The 19,777-nt window shown below is 33.9% G+C and overlaps 2 protein-coding genes across 3 annotated transcripts; both read right to left on the reverse strand.

Moving 5' to 3' along the window:
• Positions 1 to 3,719: 3,719 nt before the first annotated feature.
• On the reverse strand, positions 3,720 to 5,782 carry LOC107876001 (40S ribosomal protein S27-1). 2 transcript variants are annotated; one of them, XM_047413830.1, is made up of 6 exons: positions 5,564 to 5,605; positions 4,627 to 4,713; positions 4,496 to 4,541; positions 4,287 to 4,397; positions 4,146 to 4,174; positions 3,720 to 4,052 (listed from the first exon to the last, which is right to left on the reverse strand). In XM_047413830.1, exons 3-6 carry the CDS (start codon positions 4,496 to 4,498, stop codon positions 3,908 to 3,910), a joined length of 288 nt encoding a protein of 95 aa, XP_047269786.1. In that variant the 5' UTR covers positions 4,499 to 4,541; positions 4,627 to 4,713; positions 5,564 to 5,605; the 3' UTR covers positions 3,720 to 3,907. The 2 variants fall into 2 exon arrangements, with proteins under 2 accessions (XP_047269786.1, XP_016578436.1); XM_016722950.2 differs by lacking the exon at positions 4,627 to 4,713 and having other exon boundaries at positions 5,564 to 5,782.
• Positions 5,783 to 8,289: 2,507 nt separating this feature from the next.
• Positions 8,290 to 16,921, reverse strand: LOC107876002 (calcium-dependent mitochondrial ATP-magnesium/phosphate carrier protein 2). The gene is made up of 4 exons (XM_016722952.2): positions 16,208 to 16,921; positions 9,064 to 9,852; positions 8,896 to 8,986; positions 8,290 to 8,771 (listed from the first exon to the last, which is right to left on the reverse strand). The coding sequence occupies exons 1-4, from the start codon at positions 16,662 to 16,664 to the stop codon at positions 8,594 to 8,596; spliced, it is 1,515 nt and encodes a 504-aa protein (XP_016578438.1). The 5' UTR covers positions 16,665 to 16,921; the 3' UTR covers positions 8,290 to 8,593.
• Between the last annotated feature and the right edge of the window lie 2,856 nt (positions 16,922 to 19,777).

A 19,777-nucleotide genomic window follows, 5' to 3' on the forward strand; every position in this document is an offset into this window, starting at 1 on the left:
ATCATTTGCTACCTTCTAAAATATCACACAATTGAGATTGTGACAACGCATCAAGGAAAGAAGCGTTTAAAGAGAACTGAGTGATGATACAATTTCAAGCAGATGTAAAAGTGGTGAAAAGTATAAATTTGCTGAAGAAGAGACGTTGAACATAACTGATACATTACCATATTTGGTCATTGTCATTCTTTATGGTGTTTGGCTTCTAGCTTGAATATTGTGGATGCCTTCATAATTTTTGATGTCCTATTGCTTTTCATGTTGTGATCTTCCTATTCACTTTCCATTGACGTCTAATTCATTTATTTTGTGCTGCTTAATTTGTTTATGACCACAAGACATCATATTATAAATACATGTCTTACAATCTACATGAAGGATTTATATCAAATGATGTTTGAGAAACCTTTTGTTGTATTATTTTTAGTATTATAGAATTGCTTTTTTAATTATTGAAGTGCTTCTAAGCCAAAATAACTTTTAAACTATTACACAATGCAAGTGTGGGTATATAAATATCAGCTTAAATATTTATTTATTCGTCAATTTCAACAATAGGTAAAACAAATATGGAGATGAGAATTATGAATCTCATCACAATATAGCTTGAGTAAAAATATAAAGCATTATCTATAATCTTAAATCTAAATCGATTAGTCGTATAGAGGAATTAAAATTTCTCGGTTACTTAAAAAATGAATAAAAGAAAATACATTTATTTTCCAAACTCTTAGTTATGTGTAAATATATGATGTACAAAAATACTATCGCTTACATAGATCAAAAAAATTATAACGAGTCTAAGTTTATAGTCTTAAATCAAGATTAATGCACGTTGCATCATGGATAATTATTTAAGTGCTTTTAAAATCTAATTAATGTGAAAGAAACTTTTAACATGAAAAAAATGATTAAAAAACAAGGAAAAATATATATAAAAAAAAAGATAAAATTTAAATACAAATCCTAACATAAGAGGTTTTCCCTAATAACTAAATATTTTTGTATGTGTATTGAAGCCTTTCAAATATTATTTTTCTAATTCCTTTTAATTCCCTTTTCTCTATTTTTTTCACTTTACTTTTTGTGAATTTAATATATATTGAATGCGGTATTCATTTGAAAATTTTAATGTAATCTTTAATCTCTCTCTATATATATGTTTTATTCGGTACACTTTAGCTTGAATATTTATTTATTTTTTTTTTAGTTAATTTCTGTAATTTTTATTTCATGGTTTAGTTTATTCTAATATAAGAAAATATTAGTAAAACAAAATGATTACTATATAATAAATGAAATGAAATAACTATGTATAGGTGCCACTGTGTGTATATATATATATAAATCAAAAATAAAAATATTTTTAAAAAATACCTTCTTCTTTTTTCATTTATAAAAATAAAGTTTCTCCAAATTCTATTTTTTTAATAAAAATATTTTATATTTTTAATTTTGTCAACATACATAATTAAGTAAGTTTTATATGTGCATATAGAAATTTATCTCCATTTTAATTTAAATTTATAAAAAAAATTGTTAATAAGTATTTTTTATAACCGTGCGAAGCGCGAATTATTCTACTAATTGCTGCTAAACGAATGTTTTAAGAGTTGCGTTTACTATATTAACGTCAAAAAGTTTTACATTTCAATTTGGTGGCTCAAAACTTTCCTTAGAATATAAGTTAATAGAGATAAAATAATTGAATCGACCTTTATGATTAAAGTAATTTAAGAGGATTAATATTGATTTTTTGCAAAACGCTTACGTAATCTTTAAGATGCAAAGAGCAGACGTGTTATGGAATCAGTGACGTGGGAATTTTTTTGTAAGTGGTATGACATTTTCTTAAAAAGCAGTATAATATAATATTAAAAATAGAACAGAATATAATAAAATACAACTCACATATATTGCTATAACTCATTTCGATGAATTTTTATTTTTGAAAATGGATCAAATAAACTAATTTGTTTAAATAGGCCCCTTTTTCTTTTGTCACATGCTCATGCAATCCTGTCTCCTTTATTAGCCAAGATTAGCTAAAATGGATAATAATCCAACTTTCTGGATTTGGTTCTAACTTTTATTTTTCTTAATAACGCTGATATTCGATGAAGTCATGTGTACGTCAATTGTTTAATCAAAGACTTGTTATCTTGCACCAGCACAGTTACTCTTGCCTGCCAAAATTTAGACCGTTAATTCCACATTAAGATTGTTAGGCTAATAATATCTCCCAACTACTCATGGATAGTGGTTATGGGGCTCCACAAAGTTTCTTGCAAACCATTTGGGGTAAGGACAATGCATGGTGATTGAAATCTATAAAGAGAGAACATATCTATAATATCATATACTACAATATACTCTACTTTTTGAAGGTTGCTAACTTCGTACAACTGTTTTCACCTCCCAATCTCAAATTTTCCACATTAGTTTATCCTTTAAACTGCACCTTTTGGGAAGGCACACTCCACTTCTCTCCACCTGTCAGCTAACTTTATCCCCCAAACCCCTTTTCTTTAATCTTTTGCTTTTTCTCCACATGGAGAATGAATAGATTTCCTTGTCTTTAGTAAAATCTCATAATTATGTTTGAAAGAGACAATGACAATATACATTTCTTTCATGTGGTGGATAAGCAAGCAGCACGACCTAATAGAAATTGAATAATGGTAGGAGAGTGGACCCTTCCAGAAAGTCTTGGCCGGCACTCCCAATATATCTAGACTCTTAAAACCCAAAAGAAACCATTATCTCAAGCTGAGAAGCACAAAACAAGATGGGGAGAAAGAAGAGAAAGAAGAAGATGACAAAATCAAGAATGACAATGAAGATGGCTGCAGCTGTTTCTGTCAACACAAGCACCCCTTCAATGCATTTAATCTGAATGGAGGTCACGGGCTAACAGGCAAGTCATAAAGGCAAAGGGGAGGTTAAGCCTTTCTTCCAGATATATATATTACTATTCATTTTGTTGTTTGTGTTTTGGGTTACTGTCTTGCACATACATTCCACAGTTCAGCTGGACTTGATAGTTTCATTTTGAATGTAATGTATGCTTGTATTGGGTTAAAGTTCTCTTTAAACATTGGTTCTTGTTGCCTTACTACAGTATGGTTTGATTGAAATGGCATATTAAAATGCGGATGGTGTATGCTGACACCCCTGTATTAGAAGAAGAAAATGAATATGCAAACCGCGGGTAGACTTGGTGATGCTATTTCTAAACAAAACCTTACTACTTCATCCCATAAAAAAATTTAACTGTGTTTCTGTAATCAAAAGGTGCTTAGGAAACACCCGCCCAGCTCTTGACAAGACCCCAGGAAAACAAGTTTAGTTGAACAAGTAGAGTTTAGAATGTGTTTCTCAGCTAGTTCAATCACAAGTATTATCTAACTTCTCTCCTATGTATGCTTATTCCATCATATACAACTCTACAAAGTTTGCATAGTGAGATGAGTAGATATAGCAATTCCAAAAAAGATTCATCAGATGTTAGCAGGAATTTTGAGGCTGGGGTTGAATCAAGTTCCTAATGGATTCAAGGTACTTTCTTGGCACACTTCACCAGTAACAGTTATAAACATTGTGTTTGAATCTTACAAGTGAGACTCGAAGCATAGAGTGTACCAACAATTGAACAGGGAGTCAGGCGTATCAACAAAATGCAGCACAAATGCACAATCATGGAGCCATCAGAAAAGGGATAAAATCAAGAGCAAGGACTAGAAGATTAATTACTTCATAAGGAGGCAAGAGTAACAAGATAGACAGTATTATAGTCAAAACATCATCAAAAAAAAGTACTGATCAAGGGAAAAGTTCTCTTGACCAACTCATTCTTTAAAAGCCTAGTTTAAAATATATCATAGCTCAAAAGCAGCTCTAGCAAGAATCAAGCCAACAAGATCGCAGCCTTCTCCTTAACCCTAAAAGAGCATCCCTCGGTAAGTTTTGCACGCCCACCGGTTGGCTGGCATAGCACTTGTTGGCAGCTGGGGCATGTAACCACGGTCTGTGAGTGGCTGAAAATTGTTGTTCTGAAAGAGTTGAGACAAAAATATTAGTACATAAGTAGTACATCAGACACTTAGGAAAACAAGGATCCCAACCACTAATTTTCAGCAACTTACATTTGGAAGCAACCTTGGCATTTGACATCCTGCAATGGTAAATAAAAGTTAAAACACACAATTGGTCAAAGGGAAGGACACGAATCATATATAGGTACCAAAGGAAATCCAAGATAGCAGTAATTAATAGTATTAGAATACCAGAAAAGTAGAATTAGGTGATGGGACCAAACGCTTAAGCTTGTGTTTTTGTTTCTCAAGCTCAGCAGGAGGGCGAAGCAAGTCAATGTCGTTCGAAATCTTTGGAATACCCTAATAAGGCCAAAGGAAAAAAACAAATGAAACTACAATTGCCGAATAACTCAACATTAAAATCTTAAAGAGAGGTTTCAAGTAGTCTGGTCGCTCACCATATTGTCTTGGAACTTTTGGCAGATCACAGATGTTGCACGTAGCCTGTTGATCAATAAAAACTAACTTGAGAGATATATCCACTTAACACATTCATAAAAGAAATGGCAGTAGAGTGAAGTTGTAGCACCTAATATTTTTACAATTGTTTGGCTATATTCTTCTAGTTCATTCCTCGATGAGATGGAACCCCCTTCCCCATTTCACACCACCAATCCTAAAAATTGTGAATTCTTCGAATCTTATCAATGGATATAATCTTTTTTTGTATGAATAGTTCATCAACATGAGATTACAAGCTTGAACTGCTACATGGAGCTTATATAGGCAGAGTGAAGTTCCTACGACCTATTTAGGAATTACTTGTCCCTTGAAATTACTTACACAGTGCCACTACACTACGGGCAAACCATTATAACTAATGAGAGTAAATACGATTGAAATTCCTTAAACAGCTGCACTACACTACGGGCATACCACTATAACTAATGAGAGTAAATATGATCAACTGCCTTCGAAAACTCAAACGACTAGAAACCTTTATTGTGCAAATCATACCAAATAGCCTCTTTACTTGGCAAATTCAGCACATTAATTTAGTTCATGCCACAATTCATCACAAGCATAGATCTTAACTAGTTTTCTAAGATACAAATTAGTCTTGACTCCACAAAATTATGGACCCAATACAACAACAACAAAACCAATGTATTTCCACAAAGTAGAGTCTGGGGAAGGTAAGATGTACCCAGTCCATACCGCTACCTCCGAAATACATATATTATATGCTTAAACACTTAATTCTAAATGCATCTATAGATTCATATTTTCTTCATAATTGTCATGCTAAGTATTATATAAAGAGATGAAGAAAAACAAGTGCATGTTACCATCTACATATAGACAAATGCATATGAAGCATGAAAACATGCATAAAAAAACACCGATAAAACAAAAAAAAAAAAACAAAATCTCCTCGATAAGGACAATTCGAATACAAACAAAACATTATAGTCGATAATAATCAAATAGGAATAGCAAAAAGAACACAATGATCAGAACGTTACCTCGAAACTCAATAGAAAACAAAAACCCTAAGCTCTGTTTCTTCTGTGCCTCTGTGGTAGAAAAGGCTAAATTTATAGTGTCAGCTTTCACTTATTGGGCCTCTAAAGTATTCCTGAAAAACTTGCAGCCCAATATTAAGGCAAAATGCTCTATTGGTATGTTGGTTTTGTAATTTGAACACTTCTACTTATATGTTTGTCATCTGGACTCTTGAACCCATTAAAAAATAATATTTCACACTCTTTGATTGTTGACCTTGCTTATTTGGCAAGGTAATAGTAACTAGGACAAAGAAAGTGTAACCACTCGCCTAGAGGTGCGAGTGAGGGTCAATTTTTAGTCAATTTTACATTAAAATAATTAAAAAAATAAAAAAATTATTAAAATTTTTTTTAAAAAAAGATCCTTTTTTTCCTCCATCTATTTTAAAATTTTAAAAATATTTTTAAAAATTTAAAACTAATTTAAAAATATTTTTAAAATTTTAAAAAAATTTAAAAAAGGATTTTTTTCCCTCCATCTTTTTAAATTTAAAATATTTTTAAAATACTTTAAAAATATTTTTAAAAATTAAAAAATAATTTTAAAAATATTTTTAAAAATTAAAAAAAAAAAAATTCCCCCCCCCCCCTCCAGCCTCCCCCCACCCCCACCTAGCCTCCCCCACATCCCTCAACCCTTTCTTTTTTCCCTCTATCCTTTTAAATTTAAAAATATTTTTAAAAATTTAAAAATAATAAATTTAAAAAAAAATTCCCACCCCATCCAGCCTCCCCCACCCCAGGCCGTCCCGTCCCTACCCAGCCCCACCCACCCCTCTCCCCCAGCCCTCCATCCCACCCCAACCCACTCAGCCCCACGTAAACACTCCCCTTTCCCCAGCCCTCCACCCCACCTAGCCCATCCCCATCCCACCCAGCCCCACGCAACCCCTTCCCCAACCCGCCACCTCACCCAACCCCCTTCCTCCAGCCCCCCACCCTACCTAGCCCCACGCAACCCCCTCCCCCAGCCACACCCAGCCCCTTCTCCACAATTAATTTAAATTAAATATTTTAAATATGTAAATCATATTTAAATTAATTAATTATTTAAGTAAAATTTATTTAAATTAGGTAACAATTTAACATTTGATAAATTAATTAATTTAAATAAATTAATTAGTTAAAAATCGTAATTGATTAATTTTTTAGTAATTTAAATTTAAAATTTAAATTAATTAATTAAATTAATTTTAATATTTAATTAGGTTTAATGTAATTTTTTTTTTATTTTAAAATGATTATTCAAATTTTTCAAATTTTAAAAGCATGATTATTCAAATTTTTCTATAATTTATAATTTTTTCTTATTTAATTAAATTAATTTTAATATTTAATTTGTTATGTAGTATTTTAAAAATGACTTGAAATTTAATGTAATACTTTTTTTTTCAAATGACGTGGCACGCGTGACAGATGACATGACACACGTGGCAGCAGACATGGAAAAGTGTGTTACACTCTCCAAAAAAAATTTTAAAATGTAGTTTTTTCGTGGGTTTAGGGGTCCAAATGACAAACATGTAAGTAGAAGTATCCAACTTACAAAACTAACATAGTATAGGGGTCCAATAGAGCATTTTGCCCAATAATAATAATAAATATAGTAAGTAAATCTTCTCAATTAATTTATTTATTGAAAAAATCTCATAAATATTTAAAATATGAACTCTTTTAAATAATTACATAAATATCTGATTTTACTTTTTCTCTCTATTAAAGTCTTGAATACATCACTTAATATGATGTATCCGTATAAAATTAAGTGATATATTCGAAAGAACGTGATGTATACGTATAAAATTAAGTAATAAATTCGGAAAAATAAAATTTTATGTGGAATATGATATATAAATGTAAAATTAAGTGATGTATTCGTACAAAATTAAATGATGTATTTAGAAGAATGTGATGCATCGAATGGACAAAATTTAAAATTTTGAATAATATTGAAAAGAATTGAAATAGAGAGTAAGGATTGGGATTTATGTCATTTTCATTTATTTATTTACTGAGTAAAATAAGCAAAAAGAACGCCTAAACGTCTGTAATTCCTGTCCAATCCAAATTGCAAGAAAATAAACGCAAGTCTCCTAACTCAGGCACGATGGATTACTATTATTTATTTATTTATTGGGAACGATTTAGGTAAACAGTAATTTTAGTTTTCGCGAAAACGTGAAAGTACTAATCCGTGCGTACGATAATTCATTTCCATCTTGAGAGTAAAATAATTAATTTTGAAATAACTAATTCTAAAATAATTAATTCCCAAATAACTTATTTGCGACCAAACTAAGCCGAAAGAAAAAGAGTTACAGCTTTGATTCACCAGCACTAATGCTTTGATTGGCACGTGTATGTAGAACTACAATATTAAATATTTTTTTCAAGTCTTAGGATCATATTATACAAAGGATTGTACTTTACACCTAATGAACATCAAAAAATGAATCAATTTCAGTCTAAAAATATTATAATAAGGTCTGAACTCTTAAGTGTAATAATGGAGTGTGGAAGACTGATCACTTCACTGGTAGTATTATTTTTCAAAAAAGCTATTTTTGAGGTTAGTTTTTCTTGATTAACAATTGCCATTATTATTACAATTGTTTCATCAAAGTCTACACAAAGTAAGTGCAGAGAGCATAAAGAGTTGAACCTCACTGCCATACAAATCCATATGGCTAAAACCTTAATGTCTGCACATCACTGTATTCATTTTGCATTTACTTAGAAAAAGTGTAGAGAGGATATCCCTATAACTCAAACATACATCGTAAAGGTGGACTATTCTCAATTGCCAACGTAGTCACTTGTCAGTTGAATCTACAAAACTCTATAACTATAACCCCCGCCGGTATCCAAAGGGGAGTCAAAAATCAAGTGTATGATTTTGATAATCATATCACCAATGAGCTAAATAATCTTATTTAGTATCACATTATCATCATCATCATCATCTTCATCAGCCTCGGCAGTTTGAAGCTAATCAAGATCTAGACTCTTTTTCATAGATTCGTACACGAGATAGGTTATGCTTGCTGCTGGCACAACTTTTAGAAGATTTGGAAAAAGTCCTTTGTAGAACCCCCTGAAGCCTTCACGCTGAACTGTTTTCCCGAACACATCAGACATACTTTTGTATGCAGAGTCAGCTTGCATTCTAGCAAGAAAGAGTAAAGAGAACGGCACATCACACGATAAACCAGAAAGCTACACCACCCAAATAGAAGAAAGAAAAATAGCGGTTGTAGGACCTGGATCCAAGAATCAAACCGCTGATTTACCTGGTTCGAATAACCTGCAAAGGATAAACACATGTGGCTCCAAGGGCTCCTGATATTGTCCCACACCCCAGTTGCACAAGGGGGCCGGCTTCTGCATTACATGCAAAATTATTAGGAAAATTATTTTTCATCGTCTAGCAGTAGAGAAGGCACGAGCTAAAGCTGTACCGCTATCATGAAGAATGTATGTCCTTGACAGATCCTTTAAAGCTTCATATGCAGCTAAATCAATGCCTGCATAAGGGATGATTCCAAGTAGAGATGGTACTAATCCTCTATAAAATGCCCGAGGACCCTCCTGTATAAAAATATCTTTTGATAGTTTTCGCAGATTAGGAACATTTCCACTCTCACATGAATGAGTCTGTAACCGAGTTTTAACAAGATCCATGGGATAGATAGCAGTTTGTGCTATTGCACCTGCCATTCCACCAGCCACAAGACGCCCAGAAGTTCCTATGTCTCTCTGGTCTTCAACACCCTTGAAACGACCAATAGCATTTTTCAAGGTTTCATATGCGTAAAATTTAATTGCACTTTCAGGTGCAACCTTCAACACATTTAATCCATTGCCACGGAAAAAACCCAATAAACCACCTTCCTTCCATATGCTTTTGATTGCAGGACCAATTGAGGCACGAGTCGTTTGTACTTGTAAAACAACCTTAAGGCGATCAAGAGGTGCTGTGACAGTACGAGAAGCAGCTCCTGCAACTCCCCCTGCAATCAGGTATTTGGATGCATGAACATGCTTACTGATGCCTTCTGGGATGACTGCCTGCTCCCCAATATCTACAAGACATACCCTCTCCAAGTATGAATAAATATTCTCAATGGTGGCCTCATGTGGATATAGTAGAAGAAAATCTCGCCATTCCTCAAAAGTGATAATTCCATTATTATCCTTGTCCACATGTTCCACAAAACGTGCAAGTTCATCATCATCTAATTCTATTCCTGCAAGAAAGAAACTGCCCTAGCTTATAAGAGGAAGACGACTAAAGAAATGGAAATGAGTATGGAAAACTCTTCTAGCCAGAAACAAAATTAGATTCCAAGATATGGGTATCATATAGCAAAATAATTGAGTGATAACTGAGGAGAAATTAGCATGTAGATAATGAATGGGTAATCCAATTTGTTATGCAGACCCATAACGGGCCAGCATTTTGGCACCTTTATCCCATAAACATGAAACTGAAAAATGATTCTCTTCCAGCAGACAAGGAAAAATGGACCAGGAGGGCAGGCAAACTTAATACTGACAGAGAAGCCAAAATAAACTGAAAAGCCCTAAAATTTGTGTCAAAAAATTAACCGAGGCAACCACTAGAGAAACAGGAAAAGAATGTACAGTTATTTTCCAAGTCCCCATATTTAAATTTTAGAAAAGAAAAACATTAATTACAGGACAAGGTATAAACAGTGTCATACACATAGCTATTAGCATAGAGCACCATTTCTGAATCTGCAGCATAAAGGACAATGGAGAAAAAGAAAAGTGGACAAAGAGAAGAAAAATAATTATGATGGGAGAGCACCATCTGAAGGACTTAATTGTCACGCACCCGCACCAAGAAATCTCTAAATTTCCCACAATTATTCGGGAAGCTCATACATGCTGATAATATCCAAAGACGACATTTTGTTCTATCCGGCATATTCAAGGCCGATTAAACTAGAACAGAAGCCCCATTTGCTTTGAAGCTTATTTAGGTCATCTTGCTTGGTAAAGAAATAATCTTATGTTTTAAAACCACCCTAAAAGCTTTTCAACATACAAAATTAAATTAAGTTGATTTTCATTATTTCAAAAAACAATGGAAACAAAGTATACATATAGGCACAACAACCAGCTGGAAATAAGGTTCAATCTTTATAGGTACGCTGGCAGTAGTCCCATATTTGACAAAGTTGAAGAATCTCAAGTATTTGAGAACAGAGACAAATTTCTTTTGAGAATTTAGACAACTGAGACAAATGACTAAGTATTAGAGTTAAACTGACTCATAAGAAGCAGAATAAATATGGAACAAGGGCTAGTTGCGTTGTTTTGCTCATTATTTTCAAAAACCAATCCATACACAATTCAGTTTCAAAAAAAAATACAATCCATACACAATTTCCTTGAAGTTTACAAAAATTTCTTCATAAAACAAACCAGAAAACTATCAAGACACCAACTCTTGACCAACTTCATTACATAGCAGTATACTCAAACTCATCTAAATGTAATTCTGCCTAGAGCAGGGACAATGAAAGAGTTAACTAATTTTCTATGGAGTCCTCCTCAACTATGAGTGATGTGTAGAGAAGAATATTTATTGCATCATATCACCGTCAACCAGCCAACTTATTAACCACATAATGTAACTCAATATATGCCTTGACAATCTACTACAAATACATTTCCAAATATAAGAATTGAAGAAGTTCCGCGAGAAAAAGGCTTAAAGAATTAAAATTAGTAAGTAGAAAAGCATTTGTCACAGGCACCAGAAAAGAAAGTGCAGGAGCATCTAAAAACCAGACCAAAGGTGGTGAAACGGTAGTAATTCAATCGAAAAGAAATCAAAATCCATCTGAGCTTAGAGAATCGAGCACTTCCGTGAGTAATATTACTACTACGACTACTAATCTTGCAAGCAGTTAAACACTAACATCTTACTCATTAAAGCAAAATTTGAACAACTAAAATAACAAAAACACCAATTTGCTACAATTTGCCATGAAGTGATTTTACACAGACGCTCATTTTACCTTGTTTCAATTGCAATCATGTGTATCAAAATGACAAGTCAACTGTTAGCTAAGCAGGGCTGCTTATCCCACAAAAGGATGGGGTTATATGGATGATCAAGTGATAATGTATGACAAGTAAAACATATCCATATCTGCTCGATGCTATGCAAATAATTTGCACTCATATGTCACCAAGATCCCAATTCCAAAACTAAAGGCTTTAAATACCATCTTGCGAGAGAAAATGGTGATCACAAGTTAAAGAAAATGCCAAAGTTACCAGTTCCAAACAAAAAAAGTTGAACAAAATGCCATATACATAATAAATAAAAAATCACAACAACAACAAACCCAGTGTATTCCCACATAGTGAGGTCTGGGGAGGGTAAGATGTACGCAGTCTATACCTCTACCTCTAAAGAAGTAGAAAGGTTGTTTCCGATAGACCCCCAGCTCGAGACACGGAATACTACACAAATACATAGTAAAGCATGGAACAAGATGGCATAACATAATACGACACCCACAAGTAATAGAAAACAGAGGAAAGTAAACAGATTCGTAATAAAGCATAAAACAAGATATCATAACAAGAATAATACCCCCACCAAGTAATTCCCTACACTAGCGACCCAAACTAACCCTAGCCTTCTGCCCTAATTCGCGTCCTCCAGATCTTCCTATCGAGGGTCATATCCTTAGTGAGCTGTAACTGCTCTATGTCCCGCCTAATCACCTTTCCCCAGTACTTCTTCAGCCTACCCCTACCCCGCCTAAAACCATCCAAACCTAGCCTCTTACACCTATGAACCGGGGCATCCATGCCCCTCCTCATCACGTGTCCGAACCATCTCAATCGGACTTCCCGCATCTTATTCTCCACTGGAGTCACACCAACCTTCTCCCTGATAGTCTCATTCCGAACTCTATCCCCCCTAGTCAGTCCACACATCCAACGCAACATCCGCATTTCCGCCACCTTCATTTTTTGAATGTGGGAGTTCTTAACTGACTAACACTCCACTCCATACAACGTGGCCGGACGGACTACCATCCTGTAGAATTTGCCTTTAAGCTTGGGCGGCACCTTCTTATCACAAAACACCCCCGAAGCGACCTTCCACTTCATCCATCCCGCCCCAATACGGTGCGAGACATCCTCGTCAATCTCACTGTTATCCTGAATCACGGACCCGAGATACTTGAAACTATACCTCTTACATACCACCTGTGATTCCAACTTCACTACCACTTCATTCTCCAGCCTCACGTCATTAAACTTGCATTTCAAATACTCTGTCTTGCTCCTACTCAACCTGAACCCTTTAGACTCAAGAGTTTGTCTCCACACCTCTAATTTATCATTCACCCCCCGCGTCTCATCAATCAAAACTACATCATCTGCAAAAAACATACACCAAAGCACCTCTCCTTGAATACGCCGTGTCAACACATCCATCACCAAAGCAAACAAAAAGGGACTAAGAGTAGATCTCTGATGCAATCACGTCAAGACAGTGAAATGCTCTGAGTCTCCTCCCGCCGTCCTCACCTGAGTTTTAGCTCCATCATACATGTCCTTAATTGCTCTGATATATGCCACCGGGACTCCATTCACCTCCAAGCATCTCCAAAGCACCTCCCTGGAGACTTTGTCTCCAAGTCGATAAACACCAAGTGCAGGTCCTTCTTCCTTTCCCTATGTTGTTCCACCAGCCTCCGTACCAGGTGAATTGCCTCCGTCGTCGAGCGGTCAGGCATAAATCCAAACTGGTTCTCCGAAATAGATACTATCCGTCTCAGCCTCACCTCGACCACTCTCTCCCAAATCTTCATAGAGTGACTCAATAACTTAATACCCCTATAGTTATTGCAACTCTGAATGTCACCCTTGTTCTTATAAAGAGGGATCATAGTACTCCACCTCCAAGCCTTGGGCATTTTCGCCGTCTTGAAAATTTCGTTAAACAATCCAGTTAACCACCTTAAACCAACCTCGCCAGAAAACTTCCAAAAATCCACCGGTATCTCATCAGGCCCCGTCGCCCTACCCCTTCGCATCCTGCGAACAGCCTCTCTAACCTCCTCTACCTTAAAATGTCTACAATAACTAAAATCCCGACACTCCTCTGAGTGCTCCAGCTCCCCTAACATAATATCTCTATCCCCTTCGTCATTCAAGACCCTATGAAAATACGACTGCCATCTATTCTTAATGTGGCTGTCCTCCACCAACACTGTACCGTCCTCCCCCTTAATGCACTTCACCTGGTCGAGGTCACGACCCTTCCTCTCCCTAGCCTTAGCGAGTCTAAACATAATAAATACAAAATTAGTGCAGCCTTTTTTTTGTTTTTTCATAATTGTTATTTTTAGTATAGTATTATATTTCACATAGAATTCACGCATAGAATTAAAAAGAAACTATCAACAAAAAAGTACTATTGATACGTAAAAGTATATGATAGATACATGCATATTCACTAATCATACTTACGGACAACTATACATGTACAGGCATTGTTCATAGTATCTGTTTTGAAAATTTACGAACAAAGTAGGTACCCCATGGAATTAGTCAAGGTGTGCAAAAGTTGGCCCGTACACCACCATTATTAAAAAAAATTAAGAATGAAGTGTGAGATGGAGTTTTGGGTGGGAAAGATATAACCCCTTTATGCCAAACCATGAGTGAAATTATGATGGATAGAAGGTGATGAGATCCCTATAAATCTGTATGATGACTTGAGTTATCTTCTCGGTGAGTGAGCAATATACAGTGGCGCAACTCGTGGCAGACATGTTTGGATGTGCCACAGTGATTGAGGAAAAGAAGCCGAGAGTAAGCTTCTTAGCAGAAAAGCTAAGTTTTACAATAAAAGAAAGTTCCAGAGAACAGTTTGGTGGAAGGAAGCCTGGTGCATCAGGTACGCCTGGAAAGTTTCCCCTTTTGAGTGGTAAATCTCTCGAGAACTTTGTGATACTTGAGACTACCTTGCAGGGGCGGAGCCAGCCTTCTGTTCGAGGGTTCGGCCGAACCCCCTTCGACGGAAAAATATACTATTTATACATGATTAAAATTATTTTTTATGTGGTCATAGTAGGTGTTGAACTCCCTTCGACTAAGTTTTCTTTGAATATGGAACCCCCTTAGTTGAAATCCTAAGTTTTCTTTGAATATGGAACCCCGTTCGTTGAAATTCTGGGTCCGCCTCTGCTACCTTGTGCATAATAATCCAACACAGTAATGTTGGAGCAACAAGTGCAAAACTCAGAAGGATTTTTGACGTGATATCTTGCTTCCATTCATTTGTTTATTTTATTTAATTAACTTCGTAATAAGTTATTGGACTCTTCACTTTCAGTGTCGCACCCATGCCGACACAACGTGGTTGTAGGTTCCATACCCGATTTGGTCAATCAATTTTGGATGCTTTGACCAAAATCGATGAAGAGATTTGGGACAGATTCAATGATTTCTGTAATAAAAAACAAAAGCTAAGGTGAAATTGAAGTAAATAAAATACCTTATATAGAAATTTTAGTATCACTCCATTTCCTTTTGTCTCCTTCCAGGATTCTCCTCTTGATCAATATTTTCACATGTTTTCCACATAATACCTCATAATTTACGCTTTATAACTCTAATTTTATATATTTGAATATTTTTAGCTGAATCCCTGCACCTGTATCCATACCTAGATCTGTATCTCAGAATCTTAAAATTACGATCATGAAGGACCCAACCTCTAGATCCGCCCCTGTATTGGACACCCGCATCCAAGTTCAAGCAACTTACGTTATTCTTCCTGTGGGTATCTCTAGACCCAACAAGAGGTATCAGAACATGGAAATTCCACAGCTCCCAACAAAGCATACATTTTAGCACAAACTTCCAACAAGTCTAGTTAGGCAACTGATCACTTAACCTCAGCTTGCATCGCAAAGCCATTTAAAGATCAAACTTTCAAGAAAGTTATCTGAACAAATAATCACAACTTATCAAACTAGTTCTGAGTCCTCAATGGGAAAATTCTCAATACGATAGATGTTATATTCCTTTTACTAACCACAATAAACAGTTATACTGTACATCCACACCACTTACTCTCCCAATGATCAAAAAACTAATATCATACTTGACTATTAATCTATCCTGTAGTATCATATTCCTTCGATTTACGTTACTATATATGATTCCTTGTACCTGGATTGTCATATCTTTTTTTAATTATAGTTTTTGTTTTGTTGCTATCTGCTGTTTTTTCTATTAGGTTTTGTTTCTTGTACCTACATTAATTCTTTCTCTGAATTGCTTGAGCCGAGGGTCTATTTGAAACAGCCCCTCTACCTCTAAGGTTGGCATAAGGTTTATGTGCACTCTACCCTCCCCAGACCCCACTTTGTGAGATTACAATAAGACCAATATGTTGTTGTTGTTGTAGTTGCATACTTAACTATCAAATACTTAACTATCAAATACTTGACCATTAATCAAGGAAACAGGAAGATAAAAACAAAAAGAGATCAAAAAAAAATCAAAAAAAAAATCAAAGTAAGAGTAAGGTACCAGCTTTAACAAGGGCATCCCATAATTCTTCAGGCAAAATACATCCACTATGTTCGACATCAATATCCTGGAAAATCCTATACAATTCCATTTCTTTATCATCCATATATTTCCTAAACTCCATATAATCAACCCTTCCATCTTTATTAGCATCACATGCATTCAACAATTCTTTAGCAAATTTATACTCAGCTGGAATTTGCATAGCAGACAAACCCTTTTCTATTTTCACATAATCTAAGAAGCCCAAATTATCAGAATCAAAAAAACTAAACAAACTTCTAATTCTTGATTCCCTCTCTTCCTTTGTTTCACCTAAAGCTGATAATACATGGTCCAAACAAACTGGACCGGGTTTTTTTACCGGGTTACAACATTCCGACCGGTCCACCTTTGTTGCTGCCATTGTTGTTCCTGGAAAATTCGCATGCTCTACCGCCTCTCCAGCTACTGACATGCCAAGATAATTTTGATTTTTCGATTTATTCACAACACAGGTAACGAAAAAATATTTGAATTTTTTTTCTTTTATGGATTTTTTGTTGATAGATCTAATTTTTTTTTTTTTAAAATGATACTTTGGAGCACTGAAAAAAGAAAGAAATTAGATGTGTTATTATTGGAAGAAGAGAATATTTGTGGAGGATCTTCTTTGAGAGAGACCCGATGATTTGACCCGGTTTATTTCGGGTCAAAAAGTTTCTAAATTTATGATCGTTGCACTCTATGACTAATTTAAAATTAATAATAATTAATTAAGTATTATTCCTTCCGTTATATTTTATTTATTTTATTTTTTTAATTTGAATTTACTACACCTGAATAGAGAATTTTTTAAAAATAATTTTTCTATATTTTTAAAATGATGATATAATATACGTACAGTGTATATTAGTAGTGTCCGCTATTCATTTGAAAGTGGAGTTTAAAATTATTGAATTTTATATCTTAAATTAAGAATATACACATCTTGTGATGGGATTAAAAAGTTTTCAAGCGACAAAAAAACATCTTTTTTTAAATGGTTAAGAAAAATCAAAACAAATAAATTGATACACAAAGATTAACAGTATTATATTGCATTTTTTATCTGAGTCAAACAAAAAAAAAATCAAATGGGCAATTCCAACACAAGTAAAAAGGGGTCAATTAAGACAAATACTGCTCCGTAATTGAAAAGTTTTGTTTTAATATTCCAAAGAAAGTGGAAGGTAATCTTGATGATGTTGTTCTTTTGGCCACCATGATGATTTACCCCAAAAAAGAAAAAAATCGAACTTTTACCCAAAAATAAAGTTTACAAATAATTAGGAGTAAAGTCGAAAATGAAATTGATAAAAGTTTGATTATGTAATGTAAGTTTGTAAGTCCAGGAGAGGTAGGCTTATTTTCTTTTTTCAACAAAAGAGAAATGAATAAGAAAAAGGTGGAAGGCCCAATTTTTAAAGTTTCGTGAAGAAAACGCAGCAATCGTGGACCAATGGCAGGGTGTCAGATTGCATACCACGTGTTAAATGCTTTATTATTACTCCTAGCATTATTTGATTTGCACGGTTTTTAAAAAATAAAATTTATACATAAATACTAATTTTTGGATATTTATGGGATTATAAATTACTTCAATAATTGTTAAACTTAAATTGCTTTTAATTATATTATATTAAAGGCGATAATATTTTTAAAATAAATTAAAAAGAAAATAATGGTACATGAAATGAAGAGAAGGGAGAACTCATTGTTAGGTGAATTAAAGACGACGTGGTCGTTACAATTTATTCCTAATTATTGCAGATTTTACTATCAAATTTTAATTCTTTCATCTACTGTTTTTTTAGTTGAACAGTAAGAACTGAGTTGTACGTACCTTCATTAAGAGGCCGTTTAGTTATAAGGATTGGGAGTTTTTCCAACATAAAATTATCTTACTATATGACGGTGAAATCTCGTCTTTATTTATCAAATCTCAATTCTCTTATTAGTAGTCAAACAAGGCCGATGAGATCAAAGTAGGGGTATGCATCGGTTGATTCAATTCGATTTTATATATAATCGATTTTGTTTATCGGTTATTGATTCTTAAATATGTTAAATCAATAACTAAATAAATCAGATATTTTTTATTTATATCATAAATGCGAGAGGTAAAATATCAGGTCAACTCGCTAATTTTAAGATGAGTTTCCTTGTAAGCGTGTCTGCTTATTTTCATATTGAAGTTCTTGTTCAAACTTGAGTAGATTAAATTTGTCCATTACTTGTTTATGGGTATTAGCTAAAATTAGGATAAAATTTAGACTAAGATAATGGAATTTTCTATCCACATAGAAAGTGAATTATAGTATTCTATAAACCTTGTTTAGAAATAAAATACTTGTAAATGTAGTATATATTTCTTAGCTGGCCCATGGAATCTAAAATATTGTTGGGTGCAAAAAGCATGAAAACACCAATTTTGATTACTTCCGCTCATTTTTGTCCAAATCAGTAGAGATATTGGTATACGTTACCTCTATTTATTTCATCTTTATAGTTTATGGGGAATATATGCTAGTCTGTGGGCAGATGAAGGTGGCAAGTAATAACCACAAGTTTGCCATAAAATATAAGACCCCATTATTATTATAATCTATATCATGGAATAAATGGTATGGCGAGAATTAAATATCAGGACAATGAAGTGAACCTAACCAAAAGAAATTTATCAATGTAACTAGGTAAATCTGTCAACGGGGCCGGGCCGGGTCAACCCGGAATCGGCCCGTGCTTTTTAACTGGTTTGTGGGCCGGTCCGGTTTCGGATCTATTTTAATGGGCCATTTCAGTATCGGGTCCAACAATATTTTTTTAAGAAACAACCCGGGATTGACCCATTACACATAGACCGATCCAACCCGATCAAAATCGGTCAAAACCTAAAAAAAAAAAAATTAAAATTTAAATTTTTATCTCCAATATACACTATATATATCCACCTATATACATGTTAAATACGTTAAACAATATACACACAATATATATACACTATATATATAGTATATACTACATTAGAATTTAAAAAACATATTCACAATTACATATGTAATCATGTATACGACTATATGTTAGTTAAATATATATACTACTTTAGAGTCTATAGAAAATATATACACATATATACGTACCATGCAATATATGTACTACTTTAAATAAAACATATACTACAATATATATACTGTAATTAACAATATATACACACACACTATATATAGTTATATACTACTTTATAAAACATATACACATGTACACGTTAAATATATAGTACCTTAGAGTCTATAGAAAATATATACACATATATACGTACCATGCAATATATGTACTATTTTAAATAATATACAGAGAAAAGACATCTTTTCCCCCCGAACTTGTCCTCCAAACTCACTTTAGCACTTAAACTTAACTTTCGTTTATTTACCCCTTAACATCTTTCAAGTGAATTAAATTCACCCCTTACGGCTGACATGGCCGAAAAAGAAAAAAGTGATTTTTTTTAAAGAGTCCACTTTATTGTTATTATATATATATATATATATA

The sequence above is a fragment of the Capsicum annuum genome, chromosome 6 (assembly GCF_002878395.1).
Source record: "Capsicum annuum cultivar UCD-10X-F1 chromosome 6, UCD10Xv1.1, whole genome shotgun sequence".
In the NCBI taxonomy this organism is placed as follows: Eukaryota; Viridiplantae; Streptophyta; class Magnoliopsida; order Solanales; family Solanaceae; genus Capsicum; species Capsicum annuum.

What these genes read in the sequence shown, in the direction of transcription:
- LOC107876001 (XM_016722950.2), bottom strand. An exon ending in CACCTAATTCTACTTTTCTG is followed by an intron (nt 4,175 to 4,286) that starts GTATTCTAATAC and finishes TTACCATTGCAG; the next exon opens with GATGTCAAATGCCAAGGTTG. An exon ending in TGCCAAGGTTGCTTCCAAAT is followed by an intron (nt 4,053 to 4,145) that starts GTAAGTTGCTGA and finishes CAACTCTTTCAG; the next exon opens with AACAACAATTTTCAGCCACT.
- LOC107876002 (XM_016722952.2), bottom strand. Translation starts at nt 16,664, where the DNA reads ATGTCAGTAGCTGGAGAGGCGGTAGAGCATGCGAATTTTCCAGGAACA. An exon ending in GGATGCCCTTGTTAAAGCTG is followed by an intron (nt 9,853 to 16,207) that starts GTACCTTACTCT and finishes TCTTTCTTGCAG; the next exon opens with GAATAGAATTAGATGATGAT. An exon ending in TTGCAGGTTATTCGAACCAG is followed by an intron (nt 8,772 to 8,895) that starts GTAAATCAGCGG and finishes CTTTCTTGCTAG; the next exon opens with AATGCAAGCTGACTCTGCAT.